This window comes from Lutra lutra, chromosome 3 (assembly GCF_902655055.1).
Source record: "Lutra lutra chromosome 3, mLutLut1.2, whole genome shotgun sequence".
NCBI classification, from domain to species: Eukaryota; Metazoa; Chordata; class Mammalia; order Carnivora; family Mustelidae; genus Lutra; species Lutra lutra.
In genome coordinates, this window is record NC_062280.1 from 19,700,877 (window position 1) to 19,716,755 (window position 15,879).

Sequence of the window (15,879 nt, forward strand, 5' to 3'; positions counted from 1 at the left end):
TTTTTTCTTTTTTTTTTTTTTTTTTTTTGGTAAATCTGATTCAGACACTAGAAGGAAAGCAGAACCTACCTTTGGAGGTCATGACCCTCGTACAGCTGTTCAGCTTCGAAGCCTCAGCACAGTATTAAAACGCCTCAAGGAAATCATGGAGGGGAAAAGCCAGGTACTCTCTAGGGGGTTTAGAAGATTTTTATTAAATACTTATATGGGGCTTACGCCATACTCACTAAAAATGGTATAATGCTACTCGACTCGAAAGAATGTTCAGCTAGTACTTCCTCCAGTTACAAACACATTTTTAATTCAAATTCTTAACTTTAATTTATCATTTTTCTCCCCTTTATGGTAAGTGGTTTTTGTTATAAGTTAGCACTTTTCTGTTGAAGAAGTATTTATTTAGCCCAGATTGTCTTTGATGGTTTCTTCAAGAAACTTTATAATTCATGGGAAGTTTTGGGGTCAAGCTTTTTTTTTTTTCTCACAGAGGTCTAATTGGACCAAACACCATTTTTTTGTTTGTTTTATTTTGTTTTGTTTTTGCTTTTTTGGAAAAGACCATGCTTCACTGATTGCATTATAAATCTTATCATAAGTCCATATACATGTGTGAGGGTGTGCCGGGCTCTCTTTTCTGTTCTATAGCTCCATTTCTTTTCCTATCCTTGAATGAATTTTCTGTCTAAAATTACTATAGTTTTAGAATAAGTCTTGATGGACAGTAATGTAAGTCCTTCAATTTAAGCCTTGTTTAAGGTTATTTTAAGGCTTAAGGTGATTTTGATCTTTTCCATTCCCATATGAATTCTTGAAATAGGATGTCAATTTCTGCAGAAGAAACCTTGTAGGATTTTGATTAGCATTGCACTTTTCATTGCATCTTTTCATATTTTCAGTTTCACATATTGTTACTATTACAGGATAGCGACCTGAAGCAATACTGGATGCCAGATAGCCAATGTAAAGAATGCTATGACTGTAGTGAGAAATTTACGACCTTCAGGCGCAGACACCATTGCCGACTGTGTGGGCAGATTTTTTGCAGTCGTTGCTGTAATCAAGAAATCCCTGGAAAATTTATGGGCTATACAGGTAAATGCACTTTATTGACAGTTTTGCAGTTTTTAAAGGTCATAACTATAAAATAGTTATAATACAGGACCGTTGTGAAGCCAATTTTTATTTTGGGTTTCGTGTGTGGGACATGGGGAACACAAAAGTGGGGGAGATACAGCTTTGCTTTAAAGGACTTTACAGTTGAATAATAAAGTAGATGGAGAGGTTCATAAATAGAGTAAAAGATAGTGTGTCATAGATGCTAGCAAAAAACCACAAGAGCAATAATATTTATTAGACAAGGTGGTTAGGATAGATTACTAATATATATTACTACGAGAATTTTCATTTTATAAAATGTAGATCATCCTTGAGTTATAGGACACCTTGCTTAGCAAACTGCATCTTATTCATATTTTTTGGTAAATTTATCAGTATGGAAATTTTAAATTATTTAAAATATTTGTTGAAGCAGAAAATACCAAACAATGGTATGTGGATTTACACAGTGCTTTGGGAGTGGAAGGTAGGCAGAAGTTACCAAAAGGAGAATACTCTTTGCATCTCTCAAATTATTTTTGTTGCCATGCAAATCTTCCTCTTAGGCTTACTCACTCCCCCTGGCCCCCAGCTGCTAGAGTTCAGAGCTCAATTATCTTTCATCAGGATTATGGCTGCAGCCTTTAGAGGAATTTTTTTACCTTTAGTTTTTCCCTACTTTTAGTTCCTTTTCCACACTCTGGTTATTATTCTTTGTTAAATGCTAATTTGATCATATTGGGATATTACCTGCCTAAAACCCATTCAGAGCTCCCATTACCCTTAGGATAAAATCCTGTCTTGTTAATATGGTTATTGTGTTAGTTTTTCAGGGCTGCCATAACAAAATATTACAAACCGAGCAGCTTAGAACAACAGAAATTTATTTTCTCAAAGTTCTGGAGGCCAGAACTACAATAATAGCTCTCACTGCACAGGTCAGAGAACTAATGTAGGGATTCTTCCATTTACTGAGTATGTTTATTCCAACCATGTGTTTTAGAACTGAGGAATAACCACAGAATAACCACTCAACCCACCATAAGATGGATCTGAGCTAAAATGCTATTCATCACCTGACCTCTATAAGCCCCTCTCCTGACTGGTAGACTACAATAAAATTTTGGGTCTCCTGAAATGAGAGCCAAGTCCAGTAATCCCCCAAAGGTTTGACTCTTACCTTTTTCTTAATGCACAGTCACCCTTTGGGGAAGGGTGGTACATATATTAACAGTGTTAAGTTTTTGGCAGTGTAATGAGGTTTTTCTCAAGGGGACCTAGCCTCCCTGCTTCATTCAAGGAATTCTTGGTCTGTAAATGGCTCATTTCTGAGAATTAATTGGGAGATCATGACTGTTTTTGATTTAAGTTAGACTACTGTCCACTTGTCCTGGAGTTTGTCTTATACAAATCTAGTAAAAATTTAGTAGACTGCTTATTGACTTCACTTCTGGGTGTACCATGATCGATGCCATGGTCGCTACAAGTCAGACTATTCTGAATCCTGTGTTGACTCTATTGTCTATTATAGTATCCATGCCCACCTTGTCATTGGTGATTAAGTGCCACCATTCTGCGTGTGCCACCCTAGGATCTAATGGTCTCCATTGCATTTAGGTTTTTCAATTCAGTGGAAGCAGTTCCCACTGTAATTTCTTTTCTTTCTTTTTTTTTTTTTAAGATTTTATTTATTTGACAGACAGAAATCACAAGTAGGCAGAGAGGCAGGCAGAGAGAGAGAGGGGGAAGCGGGTTCCCCGCTGAGCAGAGAGCCTGACACGGGGCTCGATCCCAGGTCCCGGGATCATGACCTGAGCCGAAGGTAGAGGCTTTAACCCACTGAGCCATGCAGGCACCCCCCCCCCCCCCCCCCGCCACTGTAATTTCTGACCTACAGAGAAGAGCAACCACAAAGCTCTACAAGGATCCTGGGGTTCCCCTCACAAATTTATTTCTCAGGGTCATGAAAGGTATATGCTCTAGATCCTGCTGGGGTGAGTGAGCAGGTGTTACGTGGTAAATCCTTTCTTAACATTTAATATCCCTAATTCTTTGGATCTCTTCCTTCATAATACACCAGGTTAGTTCTGGCCTTTCAGCCTCTTAAAGTATAGGCCACTTTTGGTCCATGTTTCAGCCAGTCAACCAGCAAGACTATTAGAGACCTCTTTACCCCTCATGCTATGGTTTTCAATTCATAATCTCTATTTAGTGGGCTCATATCAATAAATTCAGCTGGGTCCTACTTTATGTTCTTTCCACTGTATCTTTGATATATCTCCACTGTATCTCCTATATCTTTGATATCCATTTGCATACCTATTCCCTGGGTTTCTGTCTACATGAGTTGGAAAAATCATGTTAGTTCACCTTCTTATGGGTCACACTATACCTTACCTTTCAGGGCTTGCTGGGACTTGAGTCTTGTTACAGCTCTAGAAGCAAAGAGGGTAGTGGGAGTGGGTCCTCAGGAGAATAAGCAGTGTCTTGCAAGGTAGAAAACTCAGGCCATTTTGGATTTCTCAGGCAAATCGGGGTTAATCTCCTCTGACAGATTGCAAAGGCTAAGAAAGGTAAAGAAGACTCAGCAGAATTTTTCGGGGCTTCATTCCCCAGCTTCATCAGGATCTTTCCATATATCTCCATTCTGCTTTTCAGGATTCCATTCCTTTCTAATCAGTGCCCTCATTTTCACAGCAGTTACACTGCAAGATTAAGGATTCTCTGTGTGTTGTGATTCAGCCACTTGCAGTATGAAACTGTTAGTTTGATTTTTAGCTCTGCGGCTACAGGAGATAATGATTTCTCTCAGGGAAGACAGAGAAACTTCCAGGTAATTTGTACAGCTGGGAATTTGAATTCCTGAGGTCATCCTTCCTGCCCTCCTTCCCCTCTTTGTCTAGTACAATTAGGAGCAACCAGTCAGTCTCATTGTACCTGCTGATTTGACAAAAATATTCTAAGATATGAGGGCCACCTACTTTGTGGAGGGTAATTTATTTAAAGTCAACAGATTGCATATGTTAATCATTTATTAATCAAAACCCTTCACAGTAACAAGGAGACTACTATTTGGCCAACCAACCAGTCTCTCCAAGTTGACACATAAAATTAACCATTGCAAATGGAATAATACATGTTGGGCACTTGTACAATGTAGCCTCAAATAAATGTAAAGTACTTAGAATAATGTATGGCACATGGAAAGGGTTGAATGTGTATTAAGCAGTTATTGGTGGTAGTAGCATTAATATCTCTACATCCGTCAGGCAACTTTTTAATTATATGTGTGTCTTTCACCTCAGTGGACCAAGGTCTTTGGTGGCAGAGCTGTGTCTCCTCAGTCTTTGTTATACAATCACATAATTAAGCATGTGTTCAGCAGACACTTGCTGATGAAATTTCTTCATGAAATGAAAACTTTCCAGTTCAGGCTTGGCTGAGTTCTGACCATCTTCATTCTAATAGCTGACTGGTAAAGGGACATTTCTTTATAGTAAGAAACAAACCAAGCCTTTGTCGTGGGAACTTAGAGACCTTTCTTCAGGATGTCATTTCACTTCCTTACTGTAGTTCTACTTCTCTGGGCTGGTGGTGATTTGTCCAGACACTCTCATTTACCCCAGACTGGATTCACTTTTTTTGGTCCTGATTGAAGTGGATATAGTTTTCTTTAGTTTTAGTATATTTCATCTGTTGAATTGTGGCATCAGAAATAAGTAATGCAACAAGTGATACTTAATTTTGTGTAAAATCTAGGCATAATTTAACAAAACTGAGGACTACATATTTGTAGTCTTAAAATGGAAAAACGCCCTAAAACTATCTAACATAATTATACTTGGTTGTAATTATGGTAAAAACAGTACTGTTGCCTTTAAGAACGTATATAAAATCTGAAATTGTTTCTTTTAAAAATTAGTAATTCCCTTTCAATAATTCAGACTCCAGTATTGATTAAAATCTTATTACTAATTGATGAAATTTTTTGAGTTCATTTTTTCCCCCTCATTCTGAATGTTTTCTCAATAAATTCTGGCCTTCTAAAATAAATTTAAAAAAGAAATCTTTTGTTCAAGTCCCATCAGTTTTCTAATGTTATTTGTAAAAAAAATTAAGGTGGAATTGTTAAATAACATGTGTTTGTAAAGTTCAGTTATCTGACCTTTTTTTTTTAGTACAGTAACTTACAGAATCACACAAGTAGCTGTTACAGAAAAACAGGATGGAAATGAAAACTTGTTTGGGCCGGGCTGTGACCTTAAACAAATGACAACATATGAAAAGTATTAAATAACCTTGTTGTTTGTCCTCTGAAGAACATTTCGTTGCCAACTCAACTTTCACCATAGGAATTTCTGTAACAGTTCCCCAGCTTCTTCACAGGGTCTGTAAGCCCATTTTGTATTTGTTTGTTTCTGAGATGGTGCCCCCTTGTGGACGCCGCTCTCAGGGTTTCACAACAGAGACTTGCAGGACATTTTCCTCCTTGCCCAGGAAAAACATGTTGTTTCTCTTTGTATTGCTTTATTTACTCTATTCGAAACAGTTTTTTTCTTGAACTTACTGTCCCTTATTTCATTTTTAGAACCTTGAAAAGTTTTTTTTGAAAAATACTCTTAGAGTTTTTTTTTAGTATCATTGGGTGCTATTTTCTTAACTCATTAATAAATTTTGAGGTTATTTGAATGACTGGATGAATTTATCATAATGATGGTTTTTAAAATATATAAATGAACCAAAAATTATTCTGCATTGTGAAAACATCTTTTTTGATAGTCTTTACTGGAAGACATTTTCTTGTTACCTGAAAAACTATTAACCCAAGGACTTAATGTGTTTTGTTAAGTAACCTGTTATTATTTTTTAAGTTCATTTTCTTGTTTTGTTTTCCTTCCTAGGGGACCTCCGAGCTTGTACATACTGTAGAAAGATAGCTTTAAGTTATGCTCATTCCACAGACAGTAATTCCATTGGGGAAGACTTGAATGCTCTTTCTGATTCTGCTTCCTCTGTGTCTATACTGGATCCAAGTGAACCTCGAACACCTGTTGGGAGTAGAAAAGCTAGCCGCAACATATTTCTAGAGGATGATTTTGCCTGGCAAAGGTACTATCACTTAAGTACAATTATTTATGTTTGAGAAATACAGATAGTCTTGTGACCTGGGGCTGCCTTCAGTTTATTTTTATCTTCTTTGAATTATTTTCTATATATTCTCTTCCTTATTCTTTAGAATGTTTATGGGTAGTAATTATATTGACTAATTAGAACCTAAGCTGTACAAGAGGAGAGACTTTATATTGTTCTTATTCACTGTTCTACCTGCTGGCACCAAGAACAGTGTATGATATATATCTTGATATTTGTTAAAAAGGAAACAGAAGTTATTGAGATGAATAATTTCTAATGTAGCCTTCATAGAGAAGGAAAATGCCCATAGACTTTGTATTCATAATATTTGTAAATGAGGGGTGCCTGGGTGGCTCAGTCATTGGGTGTCTGCCTTTGGCTCAGGTCATGATCCCAGGGTCCTGGGATTGGCCCTGCACTGGGGTCCCTGCTGAGCTCGAAGTCTGCTTCTCCCTCTCTCACTTCTGCTTGTGTTCCCTCTCTTGCAGTGTCTCTCTGTGTCTAATAAATAAATAAAATCTTAAAAAAAATTTGTATATGAAATTAGATCTTTTTTCCTCCCTAAGGAACCTTTCATGTTTTTCCATAGGTTTAAATTTGCTACTTCCAGTTGCCTGCTGGTGAAGGATGTTACTAACTCTTGGTAGTTACATGGAATTGTTTGAATTAGAATCCTAGATTCATCAGTTTCTGATTTTTTTTTTTTTTAAGCTAAGTTATATTCTTAGGTATAATACTAAATCTAGCCATATGAAAGAGCTTAGAGTTTTAATTAACCCCTTTCTGATAAGTTGTTTTATCAATCACCCTTAAAAGTGTGAGGAAGTAATAGGCAACTAATTTAAATAGAAGTCAAGAATGAATTATAGCTACGTTCTACATATATGACTCTTAGGGACATAACGTGGAGCAGAAAAGAAAGTCACAGAGGTGTACAACGATTATTTATGATGTTCAAAAATACATAAAGCAAACACACTGTCTAGGTATACAGATGTGGTAAACTTAAAGAGAAGGGAGGGTATGATAAGTATAAAATTGATAATAGTTGTTTCATTGAGGGCCCAGAGGGGAATGGGATTGGGTAAGGAAATAACACGCATTTTAGAGTTAGTGCTGATGGTACATTGTTATTTGTGGCGTCATAATTCTTTATAATTTACGTGTATTTTATAAATTTTAAAAATTGATTCTACATTTAATAGAACAGTAAAAAAGTATAGGGATTCTCAGTTCTTTCTCACTTTAGTTAGTAATCCCTTTTAGTTGTGGCTGGCCCTGTTGCGTGAGCCCAGAGTTGTCAAGTGTCCTCTAATAAACTAGATTTGAAATCTTCCTGAGAGATGTAGGATAGATGTCAGAGGTAGAATTCGTGGCAGTTGTTTCATGTTCATTCTTTTAGTTATCGTATCTCTTGGATAGGCACCACTTTCTCTTTTTGATAGATGTAGAAGCTGAGGTTTAGAGAGATTAACTAGTGGACCCGAGGTCAAAAGCTAGTAAGAAGGAGAGCCTGCACTTGGACATACGTCTGACTCTGTGGTGCTATTCCAGTGGGCTGTGGGGACTGAGAATAAAATACTTGAACTCAGGGTTTCTCCCCAAAATCATTTCAATTTTGTATATGATGGATGTAGGAGTTCTGTAATTACCCATCCAACCGGTGTTATTATTTTAAGGACTCACTGTATACTTAATAAGCTACCAGCCTTTTGGCAGTTGATGTAGTTAATATAAAAACTATAGTTTCTATCTTAATTAAAAGAAGAAAACAAAACTAACCCCTAATCTTATTATTGCAGGGGAAAACAATCAGCTTTTAAACGTTAAAGCACTTCACTGAAAGCAGATTTGCTTGTTACTGTCCCAAATCATCTCAGTATTTTTCTATTTCTTTGTAGTTTGATTCATCCAGACTCTTCAAATACTCCTCTTTCAACAAGACTTGTATCTGTTCAGGAGGATGCTGGGAAATCTCCTGCTCGAAATAGGTAAGCTGCCAATGAAAACTCCATGTTCTGTATTTGATATTTCTTTCTTTCCTGGCAATGAGAAGAGCAAACAGATAAAAATGGGGTGGGATTGATTGTTACACTTTCTTAGCTCTAAAATCTGAATTAAACTATTGTTTTTCCATTTGCTAGTCAGCTCTGGCTTGCATTCTTTTCAGTGTCTCTTTTCCAGTATTCTCTGCTGGCTTCAGATCCCCACTGGCTTTCTCCTAGCTCAGCAGATGGCCTTATTTTCTATTGTAGAGCGAAGAGGGCAGCTAACAAATAGGCACTTCCTCAACTCTTACCGCCATTTACAAACCTGATTACGTTTAGAGCTCATCTTTTTTTTTGTTCTACCTCTTATCCAAGCTAATACTCCATTTGTATTCTGGATCCCATCCTTTTTCATTTTTTATTAATTATCCTGTTGATGTTTGTACCTTCTACTTCTCATTGCTGACTCCTCACTACTAGCATTTAAACAAACTCAGGTCACCTATTAAAAACAAACAAAAATTTCTTTTTTATGGTTCATCTCTCTTTACCTATATTCTCAATTATTTCTTTTCTTCTTAGCCAAATTCCTTGAAATAGTTGCCTGTAATCATTCTACACCTGCACACTTCCTCCTCCTTTTTCAACTTACTAGATCTTACTGATGTCCACACCTCTTCACTGAAAAATGCTTTCCTTTTTACAAGTTTAAGTGGTGACTAAGTAGTTCTTAACCTGAAGAACTAGAGATCTGAATGACCTTGGTTTAACACACTTTCAGTTCTTTCTACAAGTATTATTAAGTACCTAGAGACCAGCTATGTGTAATACAGCAGTGAATCAAACAGTCAAAAATTTAATGCTCAAAAAAGCAAGAAGGCATATGGGTAGAGATTGACATTTTAAAATTGTGTAGTCAGGGAAGATCTCACGGGGAAGGTGACATTTGAACAAAGGCCTGAGGATATGAGGGAATGAGCTGTGTGAACATTTCATAGACGAGTGTGCCAAGAAAACAGAAAGTAGCGAATTCCTAGAAGGAACATAGCTGGCAAAGAGTAACAAGTAACAATATTCTACCTGGAGTAGAATATTCTTAGAGTTAATTGTAGGCCTTTGTCATTTACTCTGGGTGAAGTGGGAAGCTACTAGAGAGAGTTTGAATTTTTAAAACACTTTTAAAATTATTTTGAAAAAATTTCAAATTTGTAAAAAGTTGCAAGAGTAATTAATATATTCTCTATTAAGGTTCACTAATTTACATTTTCCCATTTGCTTTGTTACTATTTATATAATAGACTTTTTTTGAGAGTAAGTTGCAGACATCAGGATCTTTTACCTTTTTTAAATTAATAAACTTCATTTTTTTAGAGCAGTTTTAGGCTAATAGCAAAATTGAGTAGGGAGTACAGAAAATTCATATCTACCCTCTACCCTCCTAACCTCCTTCATGATCAGTATCCTGTATCATAGTGGTACATTTGTTACAGCTGATGAACAGCTGTTAACATATTATCACTCTGCATTAATACATCACCCAAAGTCCATAATTTACGTTAGGGCTCACTCTTGGTGATGTGTATTCTGTGTTTGGGACAGATGTATAATGATGTGATATCCAATGTTGTAGTAAACTGTAGTTTCACTGCCTTAAAATTTCTCTGCTCTGGGGTGCCTGCCTGGCCTTCGGTTAAACATCTGACTCTTGATTTTGGCTCAGGTCATGATCTCAGGGTGTGGGGTCTCTGTGCTCAGTGTGTAGTCAGCTTCCCCCTCTTCCTTTTCCCTGTTTGTGCTCACCCTCTCTCTCTCTCAAGTAAAAAATTCAATAAATAAATAAAATCTTTAAAAAGAAAATTCTCTGTGCTCTCTTTATTCATTTCTCACTCCCACCCAACCCATGGCATAGCCACTGACCTTTTTACTATCTGCATAGTTTTCCCTTTTCTAGAATGTTGTGTAGTTGGACTCATTCAGAAGGCAGCCTTTTCAGATTTGTTTCTTTCACTTAGTAATATTCATTTAAGGTTCCTCCATGTCTTTTCATGGCTTGATAACTCTTTTTTTCAGCATTAAATAATATTCCATTGTCTCGATATACCACAATTTATCCACTTACCTACTGGAAGATATTTTAGTTATTTCCAGGTTTTGGCAATATGAATAAGGCTGCTATAAAGGTTTGTGTGCAGGTTTTCATGTGGTCATGTATTCAATTCCTTTGCATAAATACCAAGGAGTATGATTGCTGGATCACAGGCAGAGAGTATGATTAGTTTCATAAGAAGTTGCCAAACTGTCTTCCAAAGTGGCCGCACCATTTTGGATTTCCTAAATGGAAGAAGAAGAATTGGAGATGGGAGTTGTGCTATAGTGAAGGGGGGAATGTCCCAAGGGGATGTGGAGTTAAGACAATTTTTTTTAAAAAGGTGGGATGAATTACAGTATTTCTTTTGGCATTGTACAAATGGGGAAATAGCTGTGCTAATTTACAGTGTAGTTCCATCTGTTTTGAATTAATACTATGATTGATGTAAATCTTTGGGAAAGGTGTAATTTAGTCAGTGAGTACTATTTCTAAATAAAAGTTTAACCAGCATTCTTAATGCTAGGCTACTTATTAGAGTATTTGACATCAGGGGTGCCTGGGTGGCTCAGATGGTTAAACTTCTGCCTTCAGATCAGGTCATGATCCCAGGACCCTGGGATCAAGCCCTTTGTTGGGCTCCCTGCTCAGCTGGGAACCTGCTGCTCTCTCTCCCTCTACCTGCTGCTCCCCCTGCTTGTGCTCTCTCTTGTTGCCTTTGTCAAATGAATAAAATCTAAAAAAAAGGAAAAAGTATTTGACAACAAATGTGACTAATTTTTTTTTGTTTTTGTTACTACCATATCAGGATTTGTACAGGGATAGTTAGAATGTTAGAGAAGCAAAACACAGCGATAATACAATCATTGGAAAAGAGATTCTATTTTATTTATTTATGTATTTATGTATTTATTTGAGAGAAGAGCATGAGGTCCAAGGGAGAAGCACACTCCCCGTGGAGCTGGGAGCCTGATGTGGGACTCGATGTGGGACTCAATGTGGGACTTGATGCCGGGACTCCGGGATCATGATCTGAGCGGAAGGCAGTTGCTTAACCAACTGAGCCACCCAGGATTCCGGAAGAGAGATTTTAATTAATGGAGTCAGACATATAGTGGTGACCTTTCACTAAAAGAATATGCTAAGAAATAAATGATTATTTGAAAAATCTTTATTATTTATTTGATAACAGTGGTTTCTCATAAGCTATTAAGAATGACTTTTGGCTAAACCTGTTACAGACCTGTGGATAATTTCTTAAATTATTTTTTTAAGATTTATTTATTTAGTTTTGGCGGGGGGGAAGGAGAGAGAGCACACATGTGCATGCACAAGTTGAGGGAAGGACAGAGGGAGAGAATCCTCAAGTAGACTCCCCAACTGAGTGTGGAGCCTGTCTCAGGTCTGATCTCATGACCCATGAGATCATGACCTGAGCCAAAACCATGAGTTGGATGCTCAGATGGCTGAGCCATCCGGGCGCCCCAAAATTATTTTAAAAGTATCTTTATCTTTATGCTAGGGGGAGCATATTTTTTTAGTTGGCACCTGGTTTTGAACGGCAGGCAGCCTTGCTGTTAGTTGAGTTACCTTAGATGAATAACTTAATCTCTGATTCTTGATTTCTTTATTTGTAGAATGGAGTTAGTAGTACCTACTCTATAGTATGCTGTGAAAATTATTATGATTTTTTAAAGATTTTATTTATTTATTTGACAGAGATTACAAGTAGGTGGAGAGGCAGGTGGGGGGTGGGGGGGCAGGCTTCCCGCTGAGCAGAGAGCCCAATGTAGGGCTTGATCCCAGGACCCTGAGATCATGACCTGAGCTGAAGGCAGAGGCTTAACCCACCGAGCTACCTAGGCACCCTTGCTGTGAGAATTAAATCAGTTTATTGCCTAACTCATTGTAGAAGCTTCTGCCTTTTTATCCTTTATATAGAAGCTAAAATTTGGTTTCATTTTTTTCAAAGTGGATGCTAAGTAAAATTTCTGTCTCCAATTTTTTAATAAATAAAAGCTTGCTTGATGCTATTGACATTCCACTTACAAGTCATTTATCTAGTGACTTTGCCCAGAGGCACAATTAAGGATGTTATTTAAGTAATAATATATTAAGAGAGGAAACAAACTTTCACTCATTTTTTAATGATCAAATTCAACGTATGATTGAGGATAACAATGCAGTTCTAATAAGAAGAAAGTAATTATTTTGGGGGGGGAAAACATTTGCTTAGCTGGGGTTCAAAGTTAATGTTTTCTCTTACCAGAACATTATAGATATTCACCTAAACACATTCTTGTTTCATTGGTTATGCAAAAACTATTTGGTCTGTGGGCCAAAGTTTCCTGTTCCTGATGTGCAAAATTCCTTCCCTCCTTACCTACCTTCCTTCCTTCCTTCCTTCCTTCCCTCCTTCCTTTTTAAGATTTTATTTGTTTATTTGTAAGAGAGAGAGAGCACACAAGCAGGGGGAGTGGCAGAGGGAGAGGGAGAAGCAAGCTCCCCACTGAGCAAGGGAGCCTGACCATGGGAGCTCCATCCCAGGACCCTGGTATGACCTGAGCCTCAGGCAGATGCTTAACTGACTGAGCCACCCAGGGACCCCTGCAAGATTATTTCTGCATTTAGTCTGATTCTTCATATTTGTCAGTTAAAACAAAAATAGTAACACTAGTTTTCAGCATTTTAACAAGTTTATATCCTTTTCCTCTGAAATATTACTGCTAAGTATACTATTATTTACCACTGCTTTCCTATAATCTCTCCATAGCAGCTTTGCTTTTCACTTATTCTGAAATAGCTTCTCCCAATGATGATATCATACGTAACCATCATAATTACATTTAAAAGTACCCTTAATGTTGGCAAGTAAACATTTATTTATTTATTTATTGTAAAGATTTTATTTATTTACTTGAGCGAGAGAGAGAATGATTGAGAGAGCATGAGAAGGCAGAGGGTCAGAAGGAGAAGCAGACTCCCTGCTGAGCAGGGAACCCAATGTAGGACTTGGTCCTGGGACTCTAGGATCATGACCTGAGCCGAAGGCAGTCACTTAACCAAATGAGCCACCCAGGAGTCCCAGTAAGCATTTATTTAAAAATGAATTTTCACTGTAATTTTATTTATTGATGAAGAATTCACTTTTTGTTTCTATTTCCAGATCAGCTAGCATTACTAACCTGTCACTGGATCGATCTGGTTCTCCTCTGGTATCTTCATATGAGACATCTGTCAGTCCCCAGGCTAACCGAACCTATGTTAGGACAGAGACCACTGAGGATGAACGCAAAATTCTTCTGGTACTGGTCTAGTATCTTTGCTATTTTTAAGAAACCTATCAATAGACAGTTAGCATATAAATTAATAGAGGAAAAAATTATCTTAAGTTTTTATTAAGATCACCTAAGAAAGTGATGAAGCATTCAGCACTCTTGTATTGCATTAATATTTTCTTAATCCCTTTCATCTGGTAAGATAAGAATTGAGGTGCTTACATAGTAAGAGAGCTGAACTTTTAGTTGGGTCCCAGATTGTTTTTAAACTTCGAAATATGTTTCTCATACACATAGAATGCTTTGCATACCTTTCTACTGTATGTTTATGTGAGATGGTTATCAGTTGTTTATAGACTTTATGTAAGTGTAAAATATTGTATTTAGTCCCGAGAGTGACTCAAAGAAATGGAAATTGGCTCCTGTCCTCAAGCTTAAAATTCAAAAGGTAGAAATGAGGCCGATGGTCAGGTCCTTAATAGTAAAAAAGCAATACTTTATTGATAAGACATAGAAAGATCATTAGTGGTGAGGGCTTTAAACTGAAAGGCTTGGCCTGGACCTTGAAGAACGGATGGATTTGGGCAGGCATTGAGGAAAACAACTCTTATTTAAAGGTATGACAAAGTATAGAGGTGAAAATAAGCATGACATTTTCCATGCACCAAAGTAGGATTTATTAGTTAGAGGTTGGGAGAGAGAGTAGCTGGAGTCTGTGGGCAAAGAGATTAAGCTGGAGTGCATGGGCAATGAGAATGGAAGTTACTTGGGGTTACCTCGTGGAACATGGTGAGTTCAGCCTTTACAAGTTTGGATTTGAACCCAGGTGCTGAGCAGTGTTGGGAGTTTTGTTGAGCAGGAGTCATTCACAGAAGGCCTTCTTTTAGGAAGATTCACTGGGCAGCTGTTGGGTACAGGTCAGAAAGGTGGGAAGCTGCTGGAGTGAAGGCTACAAGAAACGGATTGGAGCAGTTGACTGTTCTCCCCTCTCCCTTGCCCGTCTTCAAAGAGGTTTTGCAGTTTTGTACTTTGATAACTAGGAGACTGAGCATATGTGCCATGGACTGGGAAAAATTATTTGGGGTAGTTGTTTTTATTTTCTTCCCTAAAGATTTTATTTGAGAGAGAGAGAGAGCACACAAGCTGGTTAGTGGGGAGGAGTGGCAGAGGGAGAGGAAGAAGCAGGCTCCCTGCTGAGCAGGGAGTCCAACATGGGGCTCGATCTCAGGATCCTGGGATCATGACCTGAGCTGAAAGCAGCTGCATAACCGACTGGCCTCCGAGGTGCCCTGGGATAGTTGGTTTTAAGAGAAAAAGTTACATTTGCAATTAGATTAACTGAGTTCAAGCTGCTCCCCAAGCATGTGTTATTTCTATTAGATGGTGTGAGTTGGCTCTGACAATCTGTATTGAATTTCCTTTTAGGCATCTGAAAATCACAGGAAAGAATCTGCAAAGGTATGTGGTAACGTCCTTCTCAGGAGTAATTATTTGCTCATAATGTGATTTCAGGACAGCGTTCAGTTAAAGGACCTGTGGAAGAAAATCTGCCATCACAGTAGTGGAATGGAGTTTCAGGATCACCGTTACTGGCTGAGAACGCATCCCAATTGCATTGTGGGAAAAGAATTAGTCAACTGGTTAATCCGAAATGGACACATTGCTACGAGGTAATGTGATCTTAAGAAAGACTTTTTGATATTATTTATTGCTTTATTTTTAATAAGGCCATGATGTTGTAGATATAAGGGCAGCAGATTTTAAGACTAGGGTGCTGTTTGTTTCCTGAGTTTGGTGCATAGGGTGCTCATGACTCAACCTCCCTTCTGCATTTTAACCAATAGTAAATAGATGCAAGGAGCAAATGGGTCACAGTTTTCCTTATTTATTATAAGCAGAAGTATGCAGTAATTCCCCAGCACTAAGCTTTCTGATTAAGCAGGATTTGGGAATGTAACTAGGTATCGAGATCACAGTGGATTCTCCTGCTACTGTTCTCTGATCTAGACACTGTAGTCTATGGAACTGAGTTCGTAAGTCCCACTTGGAGTGGCTTGCTTAGCTCAGGAATCGTTTGTGAGAAAGAGACGGACAGGCCCTATTGCCTTTCAAGGCAGCATGTCCCTAAGCTATTCTAGTTGATTAGATTAACTACTCCTTTCCTGGGAAGAAACAGGTAAGTAGGAAGAGAGAGTAGAAACCCCGGGGTCCAGTTTGACGGTATTTCTTTTTAGTTTTATGCTTTTACTCAAGTTATTTAATCTCTTTTGAACCTTGGACCTCTCAGTTTCAATGTGAGGAG

At 37.8% G+C, this 15,879-nt stretch overlaps 1 protein-coding gene across 9 annotated transcripts in view; it reads left to right on the forward strand.

Moving 5' to 3' along the window:
• PIKFYVE (phosphoinositide kinase, FYVE-type zinc finger containing) overlaps positions 1–15,879 on the forward strand; it is a 79,165-nt gene that overhangs the window by 10,295 nt on the left and 52,991 nt on the right. For all 9 annotated transcript variants that reach the window (XM_047720903.1, XM_047720895.1, XM_047720901.1 and 6 more), the window contains 6 exons: positions 45–163; positions 918–1,089; positions 5,994–6,201; positions 8,127–8,216; positions 13,466–13,604; positions 15,090–15,247. In XM_047720903.1, coding sequence (XP_047576859.1) covers positions 45–163; positions 918–1,089; positions 5,994–6,201; positions 8,127–8,216; positions 13,466–13,604; positions 15,090–15,247 — 886 coding nt within the window. The remainder of the gene's footprint in view (positions 1–44; positions 164–917; positions 1,090–5,993; positions 6,202–8,126; positions 8,217–13,465; positions 13,605–15,089; positions 15,248–15,879) is intronic.